The sequence below is a fragment of the Saccopteryx leptura genome, chromosome 9 (assembly GCF_036850995.1).
Source record: "Saccopteryx leptura isolate mSacLep1 chromosome 9, mSacLep1_pri_phased_curated, whole genome shotgun sequence".
In the NCBI taxonomy this organism is placed as follows: Eukaryota; Metazoa; Chordata; class Mammalia; order Chiroptera; family Emballonuridae; genus Saccopteryx; species Saccopteryx leptura.
The window spans coordinates 17,112,374-17,132,878 of NC_089511.1; the positions used below are offsets into that span (position 1 = coordinate 17,112,374).

At 45.5% G+C, this 20,505-nt stretch overlaps 1 protein-coding gene across 1 annotated transcript; it reads left to right on the plus strand.

Annotated features, from left to right (window-relative positions):
* Positions 1 to 1,618: 1,618 nt before the first annotated feature.
* CMTM2 (CKLF like MARVEL transmembrane domain containing 2) lies at positions 1,619 to 15,007 on the plus strand. Its single transcript, XM_066349383.1, has 4 exons — positions 1,619 to 1,870; positions 1,972 to 2,130; positions 13,225 to 13,326; positions 14,768 to 15,007. The coding sequence occupies exons 1-4, from the start codon at positions 1,619 to 1,621 to the stop codon at positions 15,005 to 15,007; spliced, it is 753 nt and encodes a 250-aa protein (XP_066205480.1).
* The last annotated feature ends 5,498 nt before the right edge of the window (positions 15,008 to 20,505 follow it).

The window sequence follows — 20,505 nt, forward strand, 5'->3', positions numbered from 1 at the left end:
TGAGTGGACACCTGACCTCTCCTCTTGATAACGTCCCAGGTCCTGCGCCTCCCTGGACTCAACTGTGCCCCCCCACAATGGCTCCAGAGATCTCAGCCACACCAGATTCCTTGGAGACCCCAGGCCAGTACCTGGAGTTCTCCTCCTCCAGGCTGGTCTCTTGGGAACTCCTTCCTGCCCTTTCAAACTTAGCTCAAGAGTCCAGTCCACAAAGGGCCACTTCAGGACCCCAAACCCCCCTGGAGCCTCCTAAGACCTTTCTGTGGTCCTTTCCTGGTGCCTTAGGAATGAGGTAAAGTCAATACTATGTAGCAGCAAAACCCACCATTTCCAAAATTCCTTTCTCTGGGAATGGCAGAAAGGGCCAGTGCAGATAGTGGAGGGTCAGAGAGGGACAAGAGGCCACCCACATCCTGGGATGGGGATAAGGGAGACAGGTTGCTTCTGAGCCATAATAACCCTGCTTTGCCTTCCCACATATGGTCTTGTGTCTGACAGTCCCTGTGTCTCACGGCGGCAATCGTGTGTCTCATCGATGCGACTGTAGTCACCAAGAAGATGAGAAATAACATGAAAAAAGTTCTGGGAATCGGAGTCAAAACCAGTTCCTCCCCAGCCCCCGCACAACCCACCCCAGAGTCTGCTAAGGAACTCATGAAAGTGCCCACCTCTTCACCCTCACGGGCACCCTCTCTGGCATTCACAGGGGCACCGCCAGAGGCACCATCGCAAGCACCGTCATTGACACCATCGCGGGCACCGTCGCGGGCACTGCCAGAGGCACCATCGCAGGCACCGTCATTGACACCATCGTGGGCACCGTCGCGGGCACCGCCAGAGGCACCATCGCAGGCACTGTCATTGACACCATCGTGGGCACCATCACAGGGACCATCGCGGGCACCGTCGCGGGCACCGTCGCGGGCACCATCACGGGCACCGTCGCGGGCACCATCACGGGCACCGTCGCAGGCACTACCACGAGCAAAAAAGACTGCCCCACCCTCCCACTCCTCCCACCACTGAGCTCACATGCTGTCACCCATTTCAGCCCACATGTGATCATAAAATCAGGGCTGCTGAGTAGGGAACACTTCTGCTTCCACGTGTTGCCTTGTGTAAAAGTCGAGTTATATTTTCCTGCACCAGCCGGTGCGCCCTGTCGAGCACTGGGCACGGCCATCCCAGGAGGCCACCGCGAGGCCCTTGACCCTGCCCTGGTTCCAGCCAACCCAACCCTGGGGCCACCTGGCAAGGCCACACCAAACAGTGAGGGGGGCGCTCCAGGCGGAGGTGGAGTCCCGGTGGTGGGCCCGGAAGGTGGGCGGGGCCTCCTGCGGGGGGGGGGGCGGGGGGCAGGGGGAGCGAGAGGAGGCGACTTGGCAGCTGTGGGGTCCTCGCGGTGAGATGGGCCAGCCCTGTGCTGTGGTGACATTCGCGCGGTGAGAAAGAATGCGCGTGGAGAGGGTGCCAAGCGTTGGCTTCGGGGATTTGGCCGTTGATTGAGTGTGGCCTCTGAGCAAGTCGGTTGGCACCAGGCTGCTCAAAGACCAGGCCTGTCCAGGGGCAGCAGAAGAAACTGGGCAGGCCGTGAGAAGCTGAAAAACCCCACGCAAGTATGGCAGACAAAGGCAAAAAGGGCAAAGGAGGGGCGGCGCCAGCTGCGGCCCCCCCTCCCCCTCCTGCAGCTGCCACACCCCAGGACCAGAAAGATGAAAAGGAGGCTGAGGCACAGCCAAAGCAAAAGTCATTACAGCCCAAGAATGAAGTGGGCACGAGAAAGGGGTGTCGCCGCTACAAGTGGGAATTAAAGGACAGCAACAGAGAGTTCTGGACTATGGGGCATGCGGAGGTCAAGATCCTGAGCTTGGTAAGTTGGCCAGGAATCCCTGGGCGGGGGCCTAAAGACAAAAGAGGGAGGAGTGGGTTCCAAAGGGACCCAGAGGGGCTCAGTCACATGTTTCCTGGCAGGCCTTCCTAATAGCTGCGATGGTCATGTTCACCGGATCCCCCGTGCACCCTCTCCTGACACTAGTCCTCACCATGGAAATATCCATCTTCACCTTCTTCACTATTATCTACACCTTCGCCATCCAGAGATACATGCCCTTCATCCTGTGGCCCATTGCTGTAAGTGAGGGGCAGTGGGGCGTGCTAGAGGCGGGGGTGCAGTCACCAGTGTTAGCAGAGAGACATGCCTTACCTCTCACATCTGTGCCCAGGCTGGGGCTGGGGTAGAGGCAGCTGAATTTATGTTTTAAAAGGCTCCCAAAAAGCCCAGCTTGGGGGCAGAAGCTCCTTACCCACCTAGTCAAACCATGTGGTCTTTGCTCTCCTGAGGGTTTGCTCTACTTGGGGGGAGGGCAGGTATAGCAACTACCTGTTTCTCCCAACCGCTGTACCAGCTCACATTTGCCTGGGTAACCAGAAGGTACCCCATCCCCAGAATTCAAAGAAAAGCAATCTTCCCATGAATCAGTAGAATAAAGTGAGAATTTTTTAAAAATCACTTCTAAAGGATGTTCCACCCAGAAAGATGTTCAGCCCAAAACAGCTGTCCATTGGAATAGGACTGGGCAAGTTATCCAACCCCTTCTAGCCTCTGTATACTCATTTGTGACATGAGGACAGTAATACTTTTGTGATTGTTCCTGAGGAGTGAACGTAAAGTGCTTGACAATGTGCTTGAGGATTGACTGTCTGCCAATGACCTGTGTAGTCCCAGAGCACAGCCACCCCTGCCTCCCCACCCCACCCACCCCCGCCAGGCCCAAGGCCCCGCATTCACTGCAGGAGCACGGCATGCCTCCGCAGTCCTGTGCTGACTGCTTCACTCACTGGACACATAAAAAGGACTCAGAATGGCCAAGTAACTTGCCCCCCAAATAACTCAGCCAGAAAGTGGCAGAAAAAAGATTCAAACCCAGCTTTGTCTGTAGAATCTGAGTCCTTAGCTACACTCTGTCCTGCCAGCTTGTAAAAAGTTAAAAGTTAGGGTCTGGAGATCCACAGGTCTCTATGAGGTATGTGAGGACCCCCCTATAGAAAAAAAGGAGAAAGGGGGCCAATAAGCGTCTTGGGAAAAGGATAAGCAGAAGACAAAGGAAAGAGACAGGCAAAGAGCAAGCTCCCAGCCAAGAAGCTTGAGAGAAGACATGTGTAATTCTAGCAGGATGAAAACTCAGTATAACACTGAAAATCCTTCTGCTGCACTTCCCTAAACTACTCGGGGGGAAATGCAGCCACCCTCGCTGTCGCTGAATGACTGAGCTGGCAAAAGAGAAAGGGCGGTAACCCAGGTAACGGGAGGTATTCGAATAAGCCTCCGGTGTGGGGGTGGGGATGGCTCACAAGGTGTCAGCGCAGGAACTGGGAGTATGGATCTTCATCCACTCTCAATTTAGGAGATGAGACCTTTCCCAAGCCAAGTGGGGATTTAGAACTGAGAACCCTGCCTAAAGCCAGCACCCTGCAAAGACTACACCCTGGCGAGAAGACCGAGATAAGCTTTCCCCCAGACAGGAACAAGAAAGCAAGAAAGCATGTTCATCTCCACCTGAGCTTTGAGTGGGAAAAACGAAAAAGACCACCTTGAGAAACAGAAATCTTGAGCCTGAACTTTATATAGATTTGGTTTGAACTTTTACTATCTTCAGCCTAGAAAACATAATGCCTTTGAATTAGCATGAAAATTGATCTCAATTTGATGATATTCTGATGATATCCATGGAACTACTGACAGAAACAAATACAAATCACAATCAAAGCCTAAAGAGATTCTCACAGGATGGGTGTTGGGGGAGGGGACTTGTCAAAAATGAACTCACAGTTCAAAACTATTGCCTGAGCAGTGGTGGTGCAGTGGACAGAGCATCAATCTGGGACACTGAGGCCCCCAATTTAAAACCCGTAGGTTGCCCGCTTGAGTACAGGCTTGCCAGTTTGAGCCCAAAGGTTACTGATTTGAGTACAAGGTCACTGGCTTGACTACAGCCACCCCCGGTCAAGGCACGCATGAGAAGCGATGAACAACTACAGTGATGCAACTATGAGTTGATACTTCTCATCTCTCTCCTTCCTTGCTCTCTCCCTTCCTGTCTCAAATCAATTAAAAAAAATTTTAAATAAAAATAATTTAAAAGTTTACAGAACATTTTTAGATTTTTTAAAGATTTTATTTATTCATTATAAAGAGGGGAGAGAGAGAGAGAGAGAGAGAGAGAAGGGGGGAGGAGCAGGAAGCATCAACTCCCATATGTGCCTTGACCAGGCAAGCCCAGGGTTTTGAACCGGCAACCTCAGCGTTTCCAGGTTGACGCTTTATCCACTGCGCCACCACAGGTCTACAGAACATTTTTAAATACCCATGGCTAAGAATCAATAATCAGCAAACATAACAAATGAGAGTATTAGAACACTGAAAATATTTATATAAGCTACTGAACAAACTTTCAGAAAATAGGTAGTATATTTTAAATTATTAACCACATAAATAAGAGCCCTGAGAAAAGAATGAGATATTATGAGGACAGAATAGACAGACCTTTTTAAAAATACAATATATAGTGTCTAGAATTAAACATACTACAGTTATTGAAATTAAAATGTCAATGATGGGTTAAAAAGCATATCAGACAAAGCTGGAGAGTTAGTGAACTGAAGGATGTGGAAAATTACTCACAGCACTAAGAGTTAAAGAAAGAAAATATGAAAGAAATTGAGACAAAGACTATAGACTGAGAAAGCCTATTATAAGCCTAATGGTTCCAGAAGACACTCAAGGGAATGGAGGGGAGGAAATACCCAAAGTGATAACTAAAAACCCTCCAGATTTAATGAGCGACAGCACTAAAAACGGCAGAGTAAGGGACTCTAGAGCTCTGTCCCTCCACTAAAGCAATGACAAGGCTGTCAAAACTGTCAGAACCAACTTTTTAAACTCTCGAATTTAATTTTTAAAAAACAATAACCAGGGGAATGCTTAATGAAGAAATCAGCTGTTCAATTTTGGTTTAGAGAACGTTGTAGCACTTGAACTTATATGCCTGACATCCCTCACACTCCAGCTTCTCAGTGGCCATGAAGACAACAGCCACATTCCTGGCCACCTTCTTTGTTGGTGGCAAAGAGAACAGCACAGACCTTGTTATCAAAGAATCATGGTGGCGCCCTGAGGGACTGGCTTGGGAACTGTCTTTGTTTCACCTGCCTTAGAGCTTTCTCAGGGCTGAAGCAGCCTTCTGCATAGAATTTGCCAAAAGCATTAGAAGATTTATATATTTTTTTTATTTAATCATAGTCACCTGAAACAAGGAAAAACACACACACACAGATTATCATAATGGATTAAAATAGCCATAATCCCACCATATGAGGATCACAAGAAATGCACTTTAGACCAAAAGATACTCCAAGCAAACAGTTACCAAAAAAGAGCTAATGAGCCTGACCTGTGGTGGCGCAGTGGATAAAGCGTCAACCTGGAAACGCTGAGGTTGCCGGTTCAAAACCCTGGACTTGCCTGGTCAAGGCACATATGGGAGTTGATGCTTTCTGCTCCTCCCCCCCTTCTCTCTCTCTCTCCCCTCTCTATAATGAATAAAAATAAATAAAAATTTAAAAGGCTAAGGTTACCTGAGTCTTGCCTCCTGCAGCCTTTGTCTGCTGTATTTGTTGGACTTAGCCACTGAAAAAACCTTTAAAAAAAAAAAAAAAAAGAGCTAATGCCTGGCCTGTGGTGGCACAGAGGATAGAGCGTTGACCTGGAATACTGAGGTTGCTGGTTTGAAACCCCTCCCAGTTAAGGCACATAATAGAAGCAAATACTAATTGAGGCTTCCTGCTCCCCCCCTTCTCCCTCTCTCCTCTCTCTAAAATCAATCAGTAAAATCTTAAAAAAAGAAAAAGAGCTGAGGTGGTAATCTCAATATCAGATTTAATAAAAGATAAGCCTGACCAGGCGGTGGCGCAGTGGATAGAGCGACGGACTCGAATACAGAGGACCCAGGTTCGAGACCCCAAGGTTGCCAGCTTGAGCATGAGCTCATCTGGTTTGAGCAAAAGCTCACCAGCTTGGACCCAAGGTCGCTGGCTCGAGCAAGGGGTTACTCAGTCTGCTGAAGGCTCGTGGTCAAGGCACATATGAGAAAGCAATCAATGAACAACTAAGGTGTCACAAAGAAAACTAATGATTTAGGCTTCTCATCTCTCTCCGTTCCTGTCTGTCTGTCCCTGTCTATCCCTCTCTCTGACTCTCTCTCTGTCTCTGTAAAAATAAATAAATAAAAATAAAAGATGAAAAGTCTCAGAGAGGTACCAAGGTCAATAAATAAAAACAAAACTACACCTAGACATGTCACAAAGGCACTACTGATCACCAGAGACAAAGAAAATTTTAAATAAAAACCAAGAGAAAAGATCATTTATCTTTAAAAAAAACCCACTCAAACTATTAGGCTGACTTCCTAGTTTTCAACAGCAATGAGAGTGGCCAGAAAGCAATGGAATAATTTCTTTGAAGAGTGAAGCTGGAAAGAGTAAAATAAAAACACTTTTAGACAAAAAACAAAAGAATTTATATTTACTGACCTTCACCGAAAGAACCAGTAAAGGTGTACTTCAGAAAGAAAGAAATTAAACTGAAAGAAATGTTTGCAATGTGAAGAAGAAACAGTAAGCAAGAAACCTAGTGAGCTTACGGATTGACCTAAATAATAAGAGAAAAGAGTTATTTAATATATATTAATAACTTATTTTGGGGAGAGAAGCCTAAAACAGGTGGAACTGAAGAATAGCAACAAAATAACATGTAAGACCACAGTGGCTGTATATGATCAGAATTAAAAGTCCTTGATTTGGGTGTTAGGGGATGGATTAGGTAATAATACAAACATTAACATATTAAAACATTATACTAAATCCTGGCTGGTTGGCTCAGTGGTAGAGCGTAGGCCCAACATGTGGATGTCCAGGGTTTAGTTCCCAGCCAGGGCACACAGAAGCACCCTTCTCCCTCTCCTTCCTCTCTATGTCTCTCTTCCCCTCCAGCAGCCAAGGCTCCACTGGAACAAAGTTGGCCTGGGCGCTGAGGATGGCTCCATGGCCTCCACCTCAGGTGCCCTAGAATAGCTCCAGTTGCAACGGAGCAATGCCCCAGATGGGCAGAGCATTGCCCCCTAGTGGGCATGCCAGGTGGATCCTGGTTGGGAGCAGGCAGGAGTCTGTCTCTCTGCCTCCCAGCTTCTCACTTCAGAAAAATACCGAAAAAAAAAATTACACTATATTCTGCTGAAGAATAGAATTCCAGAATATATGACATGAGATCTGTTGAGGGAAAGGGGTAAAATAGAAGGGGAAAATAAAAAGGAATATGTGTAGTATATATTAATAAGAAAAAAATAAAATAAAATGGTAGACATATATCCAAATATATCAGAAATGATGATATAGACTATATTCTTCATTTAAATGTTGGTTTTATTGATTTTAGAGAGAGGGAGGGAGAGAGCGAAAGATACACGAACATCTGTTCCTGTATGTGCACTGAGAATTGAACCGGCAACCTCTGAGCTTCGAGTTTATGCTCTAACCAAACAAGCTATCCAGCCAGGGCAAGAATAGATATTTATTTATTTTATTATTATTATTCTTTTTAATTCAGTGAGAGGAGGGGAGGCAGAGACAGAATCCTGCTTGTACCCTGACCGGAATCCATCTGGCAAGTCCACTAGGGGGCAATGCTCTGCCCATCTGGGGCATTGATCTGTTGCTTAGCAACCGAGCTTTTCTTAGCATCTGAGGTGGAAACCATGGAGCCATCCTCAGTGCCAGGGGCCAACTCGCTCCAATTGAGCCATGGCTGCGGGAGGTAAAAAGAGAGAGAGAGCAAAGTTAGATGGGGAAGGGTGGAGAAGCAGATGGGTGCCTCTCCTCTGTACCTTGACCAGGAATCACACCTAGGACATCCACACATTGGACTGATGCTTACCACTGAGCCAACTGGCCAAGGCAGGAATAGATTTTTTTTTAATTCAGCAATATGCTAAATTACAAGGCATGTGAAGAAAGTTTGTAAGAGATGGGGAAATACTAACTGAAAGATAGATGGCATAACTTTCATACCAGATGACACCAATTTTATGTTTTTAAAAAGGTATATACACTGACCTGGTAGTTCAGTTAGTTAGAGCATCATTCCAACATGCCAAGATTGTGTGTTCAATCCCTGATCAGGGTACATACAAGAATCAACCAATTAATGCATAAATAAGTGGAAAAACACATCAATCTTTCTCTCTCTTCCCCTTCCCATTCTTCTCTCTCTCTCTCTCTCTCTCTAAAGTCAATAAAAATTTTAAAATTAAAAATCAAAAAGGTATATAAAAAAAACCATTACCCGGAGCAATTCTGAACTTATATCTACCTAACAATATAGTCTAAGACAAGCATAATGGGAGATTTTAATATGCCTCCATAAGCAATTGATAGCCTTATCTACCAAAATTTAGAACATATAGACCCCTATGCCAAACAGTAACAGGCTATATATTCTTTTCAAGCACACTTAGAACAATCATTAAAATTATGTCCTTACTACCACAAAGAAAATGTAAACAAATAACAAGAAACTGATATCATAAGACTATCTTCTTTATTTTCCATGCAATATAATTAGAAATCAATCAGTAAAATTTAACTAAATCCCCATGTGTTTGCAGGTGGGGAATTTAATGTTTTTCCTAAACATATGGGAACTTAGCTATATGTGGTATTTGCAAATACTACCTGTAGAATACTACTGAATAATTCAAATTCAAATATATATAATTAGGAAAGAAGACTAAAAATGAACAATTCAAGTGTCTATCTCAAGGTACCAAAGGAAAACAAAATAATGGACTTAAGAAGGCAATCCCAAAGATCAGAACTAAAATTAATGTAGGGGAAAGAAACATACATAATCAGACCAAATACCTAGTTCTTCAAAAAGACTAATAAAGTAGATAGATCCCAAGTATTTCTCAAGAAAGAAACAAAATATTAGTATAAAGATCAAAAGCTTTTAAAGATCTCAGGGAAAATGTAAACCTTTAAGGCAATAAATAATAACTAGTTTAGATAGTTAATTTCCTAGAAAAAGAATAACTTACAAAAAATTAACACAAAAAGAAATAGAAAAACAGGTTACAAAGTAATTTTTCCATGTTTTCAGTTGGCACTTGTTTAACGTTTTACATTTAAATCTTTTGATTCATCTGGAGTCATTTTGGTATAGGTTATAAACCATGGCACTGGCTTTAAATCCTGATGGTGATCTAGTTATCTCACTCTATTACTTGGTTTATTTATTTATTTATTTATTTATTTATTTATTTTTTTATTTTTATTTTTTTTTACAGAGACAGAGAGAGAGTCAGAGAGAGGGATAGCTAGGGACAGACAGACAGGAACGGACAGAGATGAGAAGCATCAATCATTAGTTTTTCGTTGCTACACCTTAGTTGTTCATTGATTATTTTCTCATATGTGCCTTGACCGTGGGACTACAGCAGACCAAGTAACCCCTTGCTTGAGCCAGCGACCTTGGGTCCAAGCTGGTGAGCTTTGCTCAAACCAGATGAGCCTGCCCTCAAGCTGGTGACCTCAGGGTCTTGAACCTGGGTCCTCCGCATCCCAATCCGACTCTCTATCCACTGCGCCACCACCTGGTCAGGCTATCACTTGGTTTATTAATTTATTGAATAGTACATCTTTTCCACACTGATTGCAAATGGTATATTTGTAAAATGCTGAATCCCACATGCAGGGTTAATTTCTGGACTTTATATTCAGTTCCATTGGCCTGTCCCTTTTTTTTCCCCTTTCTTCTAAAGGCTTTATACTATGCTGTACTATCTGGGGGGGGGAGGGGCACATTGATCTTAAAATCAGACATTATAAGGAAAGTGAATATAGGCCTATCTTATTTTTTCATTTTTTATTTTTTATTTTTTTACCGAGACAGAGAGAGAGAGTCAGAGAGAGGGATATACAGGAACAGACAGACAGGAACGGAGAGATGAGGAGCATCAATCATTAGTTTTTCGTTGCGACTTCTTAGTTGTTCATTGATTGCTTTCTCATATGTGCCTTGACCATGGGCCTTCAGCAGACCGAGTAACCCCTTGCTCGAGCCAGCGACCTTGGGTCCAAGCTGGCGAGCTTTTTGCTCAAGCCAGATGAGCCCGCGCTCAAACTGGCAACCTTGGGGTCTCAAACCTGGGTCTTCCGCATCCCAGTCTGACGCTCTATCCACTGCGCCACCGCCTGGTCAGGCTAGGCCTATCTTATTTTAAAAGTAGCCATAAAGCCTGACCTGTGGTGGCGCAGTGGATCAAGCGTCGAACTGGAATGCTGAGGTTGCCGGTTCAAAACCCTGGGCTTGCCTGGTCAAGGCACATATGGGAGTTGATGCTTCCTGCTCCTCCCCCCTCTCTCTCCCTATCTCTCTCTCTCTCTCTGTCTTCTCTAAAATGAATAAATAAAAATTATTAAAGATGTTTAAAAAAAGTAGCCATAAAATCCTCAATAAAATATTAGTAAACTGAATCCAGCAATATATTTATATAAGGAAGCAAGACATCATGATCAAGCAGGGTATGTGCCAGAAATGTAAAGATGGTTTGGTTTTCAAGACTCTGTTCATATCATTCTCCATCTTTCATTTATAGGTGAAAACCGTTTCATCATCTCATAAGCTAGTTGCTGAAAACTATGTAGTAAAAGTCAAAACTTATTTTTATTTTTTATTTATTTATTTATTTGTTTATTTTTTTGTATTCTTCTGAAGCTGAAAACGGAGAGAGACAGTCAGACAGACTCCCGCATGCGCCCGACCGGGATCCACCCGGCACGCCCACCAGGGGCGAAGCTCTGCCCACCAGGGGACGATGCTCTGCCCCTCCGGGGCGTCGCTTTGCCATGACCAGAGCCACTCTAGCGCCTGGGGCAGAGGCCAAGGAGCCATCCCCAGTGCCCGGGCCATCTTTGCTCCAATGGAGCCTTGGCTGCGGGAGGGGAAGAGAGAGACAGAGAGGAAGGAGGGGGTGGGGGTGGAGAAGCAAATGGGCGCTTCTCCTATGTGCCCTGGCCGAGAATCGAACCCGGGTCCCCCGCACGCCAGGCCGACGCTCTACCGATGAGCCAACCGGCCAGGGCCAATACTTATTTTTAGAAAACTCTGAGCAAACTAGGAAAAAAGGGAACTTCCTTATCCTAAAAATAGGTATCTACCCAGACCTACAATAAACATTTCATTTCATGGTAAAACTTTATTTATTTATTTATTTATTTATTTATTTTCTCATGGTAAAACTTTAAAAGTATTTCCTTACCACCTGATCTGTGGTGGTGCAGTGGATAAAGCATTGACTTGGAACACTGAGGTCGTCAGTTCGAAAGCCTGGGCTTGCCTGGTCAAGACACATATGGGAGTTGGTGCTTCCTGCTCCTCCCCCTTCTCTCTCTCTCTCTCTCTCCTCTCTAAAATGAATAAATAAAAAAATAAATAAATAAAATCATTTCCTTAGAGATGACTAATATCGCCATTTTTTTTGTTTTGTTTTGTTTTGTTTTTCATTTTTCTGAAGCTGGAAACAGGGAGAGACAGTCAGACAGACTCCCGCATGCGCCCAACCGGGATCCACCCGGCACGCCCACCATGGGGCGGCGCTCTGCCCACCAGGGGGCGATGCTCTGCCCATCCTGGGTGTCGCCATGTTGCGACCAGAGCCACTCTAGCGCCTGAGGCAGAGGCCACAGAGCCATCCCCAGCGCCCGGGCCATCTTTGCTCCAATGGAGCCTTGGCTGCGGGAGGGGAAGAGAGAGACAGAGAGGAAAGCGCGGCGGAGGGGTGGAGAAGCAAATGGGCGCTTCTCCTGTGTGCCCTGGCCGGGAATCGAACCCGGGTCCTCCGCACGCTAGGCCGACGCTCTACCACTGAGCCAACCGGCCAGGGCCTAATATCGCCATTTTTATTTAACAGTCTGCTAGTGTCTGACCACGCGGTGGTGCAGTGGATAGAGCATTGGACTGGGATGTGAAGGACCCAGATTTGAGACCCCGAGGTCGGTCGCCAGCTTGATAGTGAGCTCATCTGGCTTAAGCAAAAAAAAAAGCTCACCAGCTTGAACCCAAGGTCGCTGGCTCGAGCAAGGGGTTACTTGGTCTGGTGAAGGCCTGTGGTCAAGGCACATATGAGAAAGCAATCAATGAACGACTAAGGTGTCGCAACAAAAAACTGATGATTGATGCTTCTCATCTCTCTCTGTTCCTGTCTGTCTGTCCCTCTGTCTGACTCCTCTCTGTCCCTTAAACAAAAAAACAGTCTGCTAGAGATCTGAGTCAGTATAATGTGACAAGAAAAACAAAGGTACATGGATTAGGAAAGGAAAGATAATCTAGCATTACTCACACATCATATGATCTTCTACTCAGAAAATCCAAGAGAATCTAGTCAAATTACTAGCTTTGAGTTTCACAGTGTTGACAGAGATGAAAACAGTAGTGATCCTGAATTCCAGCAACAACCAATAAGAAAATGTGGCTTTTCAAAAAAAAAAAAAAAATTGAAAACAACAGACTACTGGATGTCTGAGAATAAACCTGCTCAAAGGTGTATATGACTTTATATAGAGATTATAACATTTTATTAATGAACACAAAGAAAACCCTAAAAATACGGCAAAATCTACCACATTCACGGATGTGAAGAGTTACTGTCATAAAGATGGGGACCAGAGTCCAACAGAGCCTCCTGCCAGCAACAAAGCCTGCCCCAGATCCAAAGCAGGTCCTGCCAGCAGAAAGATGTTTGGGGTGGTACTCAGAAGGGCACCATTATGTTGGATTGCTGTGCATTTATTTAAATGAGTATTAGGAGGGTACCATACCTGGCCATTACGTGTGTGGTTTCACAGATGAAATGGCAGTAGAGGGAGACAGAAAAGGCAGTTAGGTCTCCTGGGCTTTGAGTCTCGATTCAAAGAGCCTAGCTGAGGGGCCACAGGTATGTCCATCTAGCCAGGTAGCCAGGTGTGTATTATACACACACACACACATTTTTATTTTATTTTTTTAATTAGGCAGAAACTTGAAAATTATTCTTTTTGGAGGAAGCTATGCCAGGTCAGGTGTCAACGGGGCCTCAGCTCTGTGTCAGGCCAACCTCTCCCCCATGCTTTCAGGACCTTCTCAATGACATATTCGCCACTGTTTTCCTGGTGGGGGTCACGTTCTTTGCTGTGAAAATCCGACCAACCATGCCAACGAACTACTTCATTGCTGTGGTGAGTCTTTCTTGTTGGGCTGTTTATTTGTTCAGAAATCACTTCTTTTGAATAATGAATGCTTTTCCCTCATTTGAAGAACGGGGCTTCTTTCCTTTTCACAGAATCGTGAGATACAAGCAAAGTTTGAAAGTAAAGCTAGCAAATGTTTCCAGTGGAGCAGCTATTTAAATAAAGATGTTGTCTAGGCTTCCTACTTGTAGCTGCTGACCCAGGAGTAATCAGTGGTGGGGTTCAGACAGTTCGCACCAGTTCGGCAGAGCCAACACCTAATTTTTTGTTGAGTTCGGCAAACCGGTTGTTAAAATGGCACTTGTAATCAGGGTTCTAAGGTGGGTGCTGGGCAGCCGCCCAATGTGGAAATCACAAATTTACATTCCTTACTCTTTTTTAACGTTCCTCTGCGCAACAGAGTATTCTAAGCGCCTGTAGTAATGTTCATTCCTTCCGTAGGTGAAAAAAAAATTGACGAACTATGCTTGTAATACTTATTTATTCATTTCATAAAACTCATTATACCTTCGATGAAATACATTTTAATTCCCTCGCGTTTGTTACTTCAGTAAACAAACATACAATGTAAAGAGATAAAGTGCCAACCAACCAGGGGGTGACAAGCCGTCATTTGTTTCAGCTTTGTGTTACACAATATGGAATTATCTTAAGTAACAGTTTTATTGGTTTTTTGGCCAGGTATTATTTAATATTTTTTCATTAGTATTTTAAAACTCTTATAACATAATCTAGTTTTGGGTACCTCTTTTATTGTTCTTATTTAAGTATTAAATGCATGAAATAATAAGCTACCTTTCGGTATATCGTTTTTTATTCTTAAAACGGTCATTAGGGCAGAGAACTGGCTGTGAAATTATTTGAATCCCACCAGCGGGTGGAATGACAGGACAATCGGTGAGGGAAACTCCGTTTCTAGTGCTGGTTTGAGAGGACAGGGGGAGGTGTTTACAGCCCCCGTTTACAAATGAGAAACCAGGGAGGAAATATGCCAGCTTAGGAATGAAAAGCAAAAGTAACAAGGCTCGGCCCTGGCCAGTTGGCTCAGTGGTAGAACGTCGGCCTGGCGTGCAAGAGTCCCGGGTTCGATTCCCGGCCAGGGCACACAGGAGAAGCGCCCATCTGCTTCTCCACCCCTCCCCCTCTCCTTCCTCTCTGTCTCTCTCTTCCCCTCCCGCAGCCAGGGCTCCATTGGAGCAAAGTTGGCCGGGGAGCTGAGGATGGCTCTATGTGGCCTCTGCCTCAGGCACTAGAGTGGCTCTGGTCGCAACAGAGCAACACCCCAGATGGGCAGAGCATTGCCCCCTGGTGGGCATGCCGGGTGGATCCTGGTTGGGCGCATGCGGGAGTCTGACTGCCTCCCTGTTTCCAACTTCAGAAAAATACAAAAAAAAAAAAAAAAAGTAACGAGGCTCCTTCTGTTTTCCAGATCCTTATTGCTCTGGCTGCATTTTTTCCTTTAATCGATATATGTCTTCAAAGAAAACACTTCAGAGGCAAGAAGATCAAAAGGCACATATTAGTTCCTCCTGAACAAAAGAAAGAGGCAGGAAAACCGGAGGCCGGAAAACCAGAGGCCGGAAAACCAGAGGCAGGAAAAGCGGCAGGAAAAGCTGCAGGAAAAGCACCAGCAGCAGACAAGCCAAAGGGGAAGGGAGACAAGAAATGACACGGAGACACGGGTTGTCGGAAACGGCAGTGCACTTTACAATGGAGCGTAGCTCCGCTGCCTTCCTGTCTTCTTTCTCAATGATTTTCTTTTCCACTTAAATAACCACCTCTGCTTGGAAAAGAAATTCTCTTTAAGTAGATTTCTTGTTCATTCAACGAAAGTTACCTAAAGTTTTGGCACAGAGATCCTGGCCAGAGCTGGGCCTCCCAAGGCACTCACAGGTGGCAAGGCACTGAGGGTCTGGGGGGCCAAAAGTGCGGGTGACGCTGGCTGTCAACGCTGACGAGCCAAAGGGGCCAGAGGAAAAGGAGCAACCGGAAAACAAAAGGATGCGTTTTGTTCACGTCAATATTTTTATTTTATATATTTTTTAAAGCATCCAGGTAGTCGCTGTGAGAGAATAAGGTCTCTGGCCTTCCTGATTCCTACTTTACATTTAGTATTAGTCCTCATGGGAAGGGAGGCAGCAGGTGCTGGCACCTGCTCAGGGCTCAGGGCCTCTGAGAGCCAGTCAGGCTGGAGTGTGGGCCGAGCAGGATGGGCACGGGGGTGGGGGTGGGGGTCCTGGGTCAGGGCCTCGCTCTCACCGGGCAGTCCAGCCACCTGGCATCCTCATGAGAGGAAAGTGAGATCCCAAGATCCCAAACATATGCGTGAGGAGCTAGGAGGAGACGCGAGTGTGTGTGTGTGGGGGGGGGGGGGGCTGGTGGGGGGGGGGCGGCCTCAGCCAGGGACAACATGAGAGCCGGACAGGGAGGGTCAGCTGGTCCTTGGCTTCCATAGTCAAGACTTGAGCCATGGGGATTCCTGAAGACGAAGTGGCAGGGTCTGCTTCCACTAGGAGGAGATGACTCACTTGCCGCTGCTGAGAAGGAGGCTGCTGTCACTGGGGTGAGTTGGATGGGTAGGTGGGGCAGCGGTGGGTCCAGAGAAGCAGGAAGAGCTGGAACTTGGGACCGTGCCCTGTGGCTACCCCACCCCTCCCCCCTCTTCCCTCTACCCTTCACATCCACTTCTGTAGCCCCCACACCACCCCCTGCTGGCCAGGCAGGGTGAGACAACCCTACTAAAAGAGGGAACACCTAGCAGGCGTCTCCAAACTACAGCCTGCAGGGCGCATGCGGCCCCCTGAGGCCATTTATCCGGCCCCCCGCAGCACTTCCGGAAGGGGTGCCTCTTTCATTGGTGGTCAGTGAGAGGAGCACTGTATGTGGCGACCCTACAGTCTGAGGGACAGTGAACTGGCCCCCTGTGTAAAAAGTTTGGGGACCCCTGACAGGGATTCACATTCTAGAGTAGTGGTCCCCAACCTCCGAGCTGCAGACCGGTACTGGTCCGTGGGCCATTTGGTACTGTTCCACAGAGAAAGAATAAATAACTTACATTATTTCCGTTTTATTTATATTTAAGTCTGAACAATGTTTTATTTTTAAAAAATGACCAGATTCCCTCTGTTACATCTGTCTAAGACTCACTCTTGACGCTTGTCTCGGTCACATGATACATTTATCTGTCCCACCCTAAAGGCCGGTCCGTGAAAATATTTTCTGACATTAAACCGGTCCGAGGTCCAAAAAAGGTTGGGGACCACTGGTCTAGAGGAAAATTAAAAAATGTACAGACCGTCTTGCTTATCCTGCTGTATGACTCAGAATTCCCCTTTCAGATAGTCAGCCAAGAGCAATGATGTACTAGAATATTCATAATAGCCAAAAAGCTAAAAAGAACCCAAACATTTAAAAGAACACTGTGCTACATTCACACAATAAAATACAACTCAGCAACAAAAAACAAGCTACTGATACATGATGGTGAACAGTAATAAAAGTAAAACATTCAATTCATAATGGTGACTCTCTCATAGTATTGAGTGAAAGCAACCAGACACACAAGGAGGGCATACATGCCCTGTGATTCCTTTTCTATGAAGTTCAAACAAGAATATAGTGAGAGATGGAAACAGCGCTTGCCTCGGGAGGTGGAGGTCAGGGACTGCTTACAAAGAAGCATGAGGGAACTTTTGGGGGCATGAGAAAGTTTTATACCTTCACTGGGGGAACTGGTTACACAGGTGTATACATTTGTCAAACACGTGTATACTTAAGATCGGTGCGGTTCATTGTAAATTTTACCTGAAAAATGTAAGGTACATATGACTGTGCTCAGAATCTGTGGACAGAATCTGGAAAAGGGTGGACCTTGCTAAGCTCATTTTGGTGGCACTCCTCTCAACCCTGGGGCAGGAAAAAATATAACTCACATTTCAGAAAAAGAATTTCCTGAATATAAATGGTGTTTGTTTTTTTTTTAGATTTTATTTATTCATTTTAGAAGAGAAAGAGGGGGGGAGAGGAGCAGGAAGCATCAACTCCCATATGTGCCTTGACCAGGCAAGCCCAGGGTTGGAACCGGCAACCTCAGTGTTACCAGGTTGATGCTTTATCCACTGCACCACCACAGGTCAGGCTGAATATATACATTCTTATGTATCAAATTTTTTTTTTCTTGGTGGCAGAGACAGAGTCAGAGAGAGGGACAGATAGGGACAGACAGACAGGAAGGGAGAGATGAGAAACATCAATTCTTCATTGCGGCTCCTTAGTTGTTCGTTCATTGATTTCTTATATGTGCCTTGTATCAATTTTTTTTTCTTTATTTTTCTTTTTTTTTTTTTTTTTTTGTATTTTTCTGAAGCTGGAAAGGGGAGAGACAGACAGACTCCCGCATGCACCCGACCGGGATCCACCCGGCACGCCCACCAGGGGGCGATGCTCTGCCCCTCCCGGGCGTCGCTCTGTCGAGACTAGAGCCACTCTAGCACCTGGGGCAGAGGCCAAGGAGCCATCCCCAGCGCCCGGGCCATCTTTGCTCCAATGGAGCCTCGCTGCGGGAGGGGAAGAGAGAGACAGAGAGGAAGGAGAGGGGGAGGGGTGGAGAATCAGATGGGCGCTTCTCCTGTGTGCCCTGGCCGAGAATCGAACCTGGGACTTCTGCACGCCAGGCCGATGCTCTACCACTGGGGCAACCGGCCAGGGCTTGTATCAATTTTTAAACAAACCAACAATTAATAGGAAAATATACAAAGGATGTGAAAAGTCAGTTCTCAGAAAAGGAAATGCAAATTGCTCTCACACGTGGTTTTTAAAAAAAGTGCTGTACCACTCTTAACTAGAGAAATGCAAATTAAAACTGCCCGGAGAACTTGGTTTCTAAATACCATTTTTCAATAAGAAGCACCGAGCTTCTTGGAGAATTAGCCTAATAATATAAGGCTGGGATGGAGAGAATACAAAAATGAAGCTGAAGCATCTTATAAATCAGAAAATAAGGAAATGTGGTGGGGGGTGGGGTAGGGTGAGGTGGGGAATGGGGGCAGGTTAGGTACACGGGAGCCCACCTAATGGCCAAAGTTGGAACAGCAACCAATAAAATGAAGTCCAATGGTAGTTAATTATAACCCCATGAATAAAATAAATCAATCAGTGGAGGATAATGGAAAATATTCCCTACACAAGATACATGAAAGGAATAGAGCCACCATTCTCTGTTCCACAGCAGACATTTCCTCATGTCATGTTCCGGGTGGGGGCTGGTCCCCAGGGAGCCCCCAGCCTGTGGTGGGATGGACAGGGGGCCTGATTGTGCAACCACCTCAAGCAAGGTCGCCCACTGGGTTCTCCTTGCTCCCTCCCTGAGTCCTCTCAGCCACTCCGGTCTGTCATCATATTTTATTTTGGGGATCATTTCAGTAAATTGAAATATAAGTTATATGAAATAAAACACACCCATGTTAAATGTACAGTTTGATGTGTTTTGATAAATGTCATTTCCCATGTAACCACCACCCCAGTAAAAATAAAGAATATTTCCAGCACTCCAAAAAGTTTCTTCCTACCCCACCCCTCACGATCACCACTGATCTGACTTCTGTCACCAATACCTTAGTGTCACCTATTCTAGAATTTCATAAAAATGGAATCATGCCTGACCTGTGTGGTGGTGCAGTGGATCAAGCATCGACCTGGAATGCTGAGGTCGCTGGTTCAAAACCCTGGGCTTGCCTAATCAAGGCACATAGGGGAGTTGATGCTTCCTGCTCCTCCTCCCCTTCTCTCTCTCTTTCTCTCTCTCTTCTCTAAAATGAATAAATAAAATAAAAATAAATAAATAAACTTCACCCATAAAAAGGAATCATATAGTATGGATGCTTCTGAGTCTGGCTCATTTCATTCAACTACATGTCTGCAAAATACATCCCTATAGTTGCATTTATCAATGATTTCTGCCTTTTTATTGCTGAGAAGCTTTCCCTTGTATGGATGTCGTACAGTTAGTTTATCGCTTCCCCTTTTGATGAACCACTGGCTGGTTTCCACATTACTCTTGGAAATAGAGCTGTGAACATTGGTGTACAAGCCTTTGTATCGATAGACTTGTGCTTTTATTTCTCTGGGGTAAATACCTACAAATAAAATGGGTGGTTCATACAGTAGGGTTCTGTTTAACTTTTTAAAGAACGGCTACCTTGTCTTCCAAAGTGGCCATGACAGTTTCCACCCCATCATCAGTGTATGAGAGTTCCATCTGCTACACATTCTCACCAGAACTTAAATAGTAACATCCCTTTTTATTAAGCCATTTTAATAGGTTGTAGAGTAGTATCTCATTGTGCCTTTAATTTGCATTTCTACATGTCATGATGTTGAGCATCTTTTCATCTTACTGGATGCTCATACATCGTTGTTCAACTGTCTCTGTTCAAATCTTTGGCCCCTTTTTTAAATTGGGTTGTTTTCTTATGTTGAGTTGCAATTTCGAGCCATGTTTCAATTAACACACATTAGGAACAAGTGGTCCACGTTCTAACCCCCACCTGGTCTCCTCCCAGGGAGTTTGGGGTAAATCCCAAACAGCAGGCCCTGGGCCTCCACAATCTCTCTCCTCCTGGTGGCACCTAGCTCAGTCCTTTCTTCCACACAGGCTGCCTGGCTGCCCTCTGAACCTGTCAGACATCTATTACCAGCAATCATCTTATTCAAGATTCTCTGGAAACATTTAGAGTTAACCCACACCCACAAAATAAGCTTCCCTGCATCTTGGGCTTCTAGCTCTGCTGTTAAATGAATTAAATAAATGAGTAAATGAATGCCTCTTACCTCGCTAGAGAGGTCGGTGAAGGTTTCTCTGCGGAAGTGGTGCTGCGTTATGATCACAGAAGATTCAAGAGGAATTCATCAGATAACAAGGTGGAGAAAAAGCACACAGCATGTGCAAAGCCCGGTTGCAGAAGGAAGTTTGGTTTGTTTAAAAAACGGTGAGAAGGCAGATGAGTGGGAGAGACAGGGAGGAGAGGGCAGCAAGGGACTACGTGTTGCTCCAAGACCCTGAGCAAGATGGGAAGCTCCCAAGGGTTTCTGGGTGAAGGAATGAGGGTGACCATGTTTGAGGATTTAAACATCCCTCTGGCTGCCAAGGAAGCAGAGTTCTGCTTCCTC

Bases quoted from the DNA above. Each gene is read 5' to 3' on its own strand.
- CMTM2 (XM_066349383.1), top strand. From the start codon at position 1,619: ATGGCAGACAAAGGCAAAAAGGGCAAAGGAGGGGCGGCGCCAGCTGCG. The intron at 1,871-1,971 runs GTAAGTTGGCCA...GTTTCCTGGCAG, and splicing joins AGGTCAAGATCCTGAGCTTG to GCCTTCCTAATAGCTGCGAT. The intron at 2,131-13,224 runs GTAAGTGAGGGG...CCATGCTTTCAG, and splicing joins TCATCCTGTGGCCCATTGCT to GACCTTCTCAATGACATATT.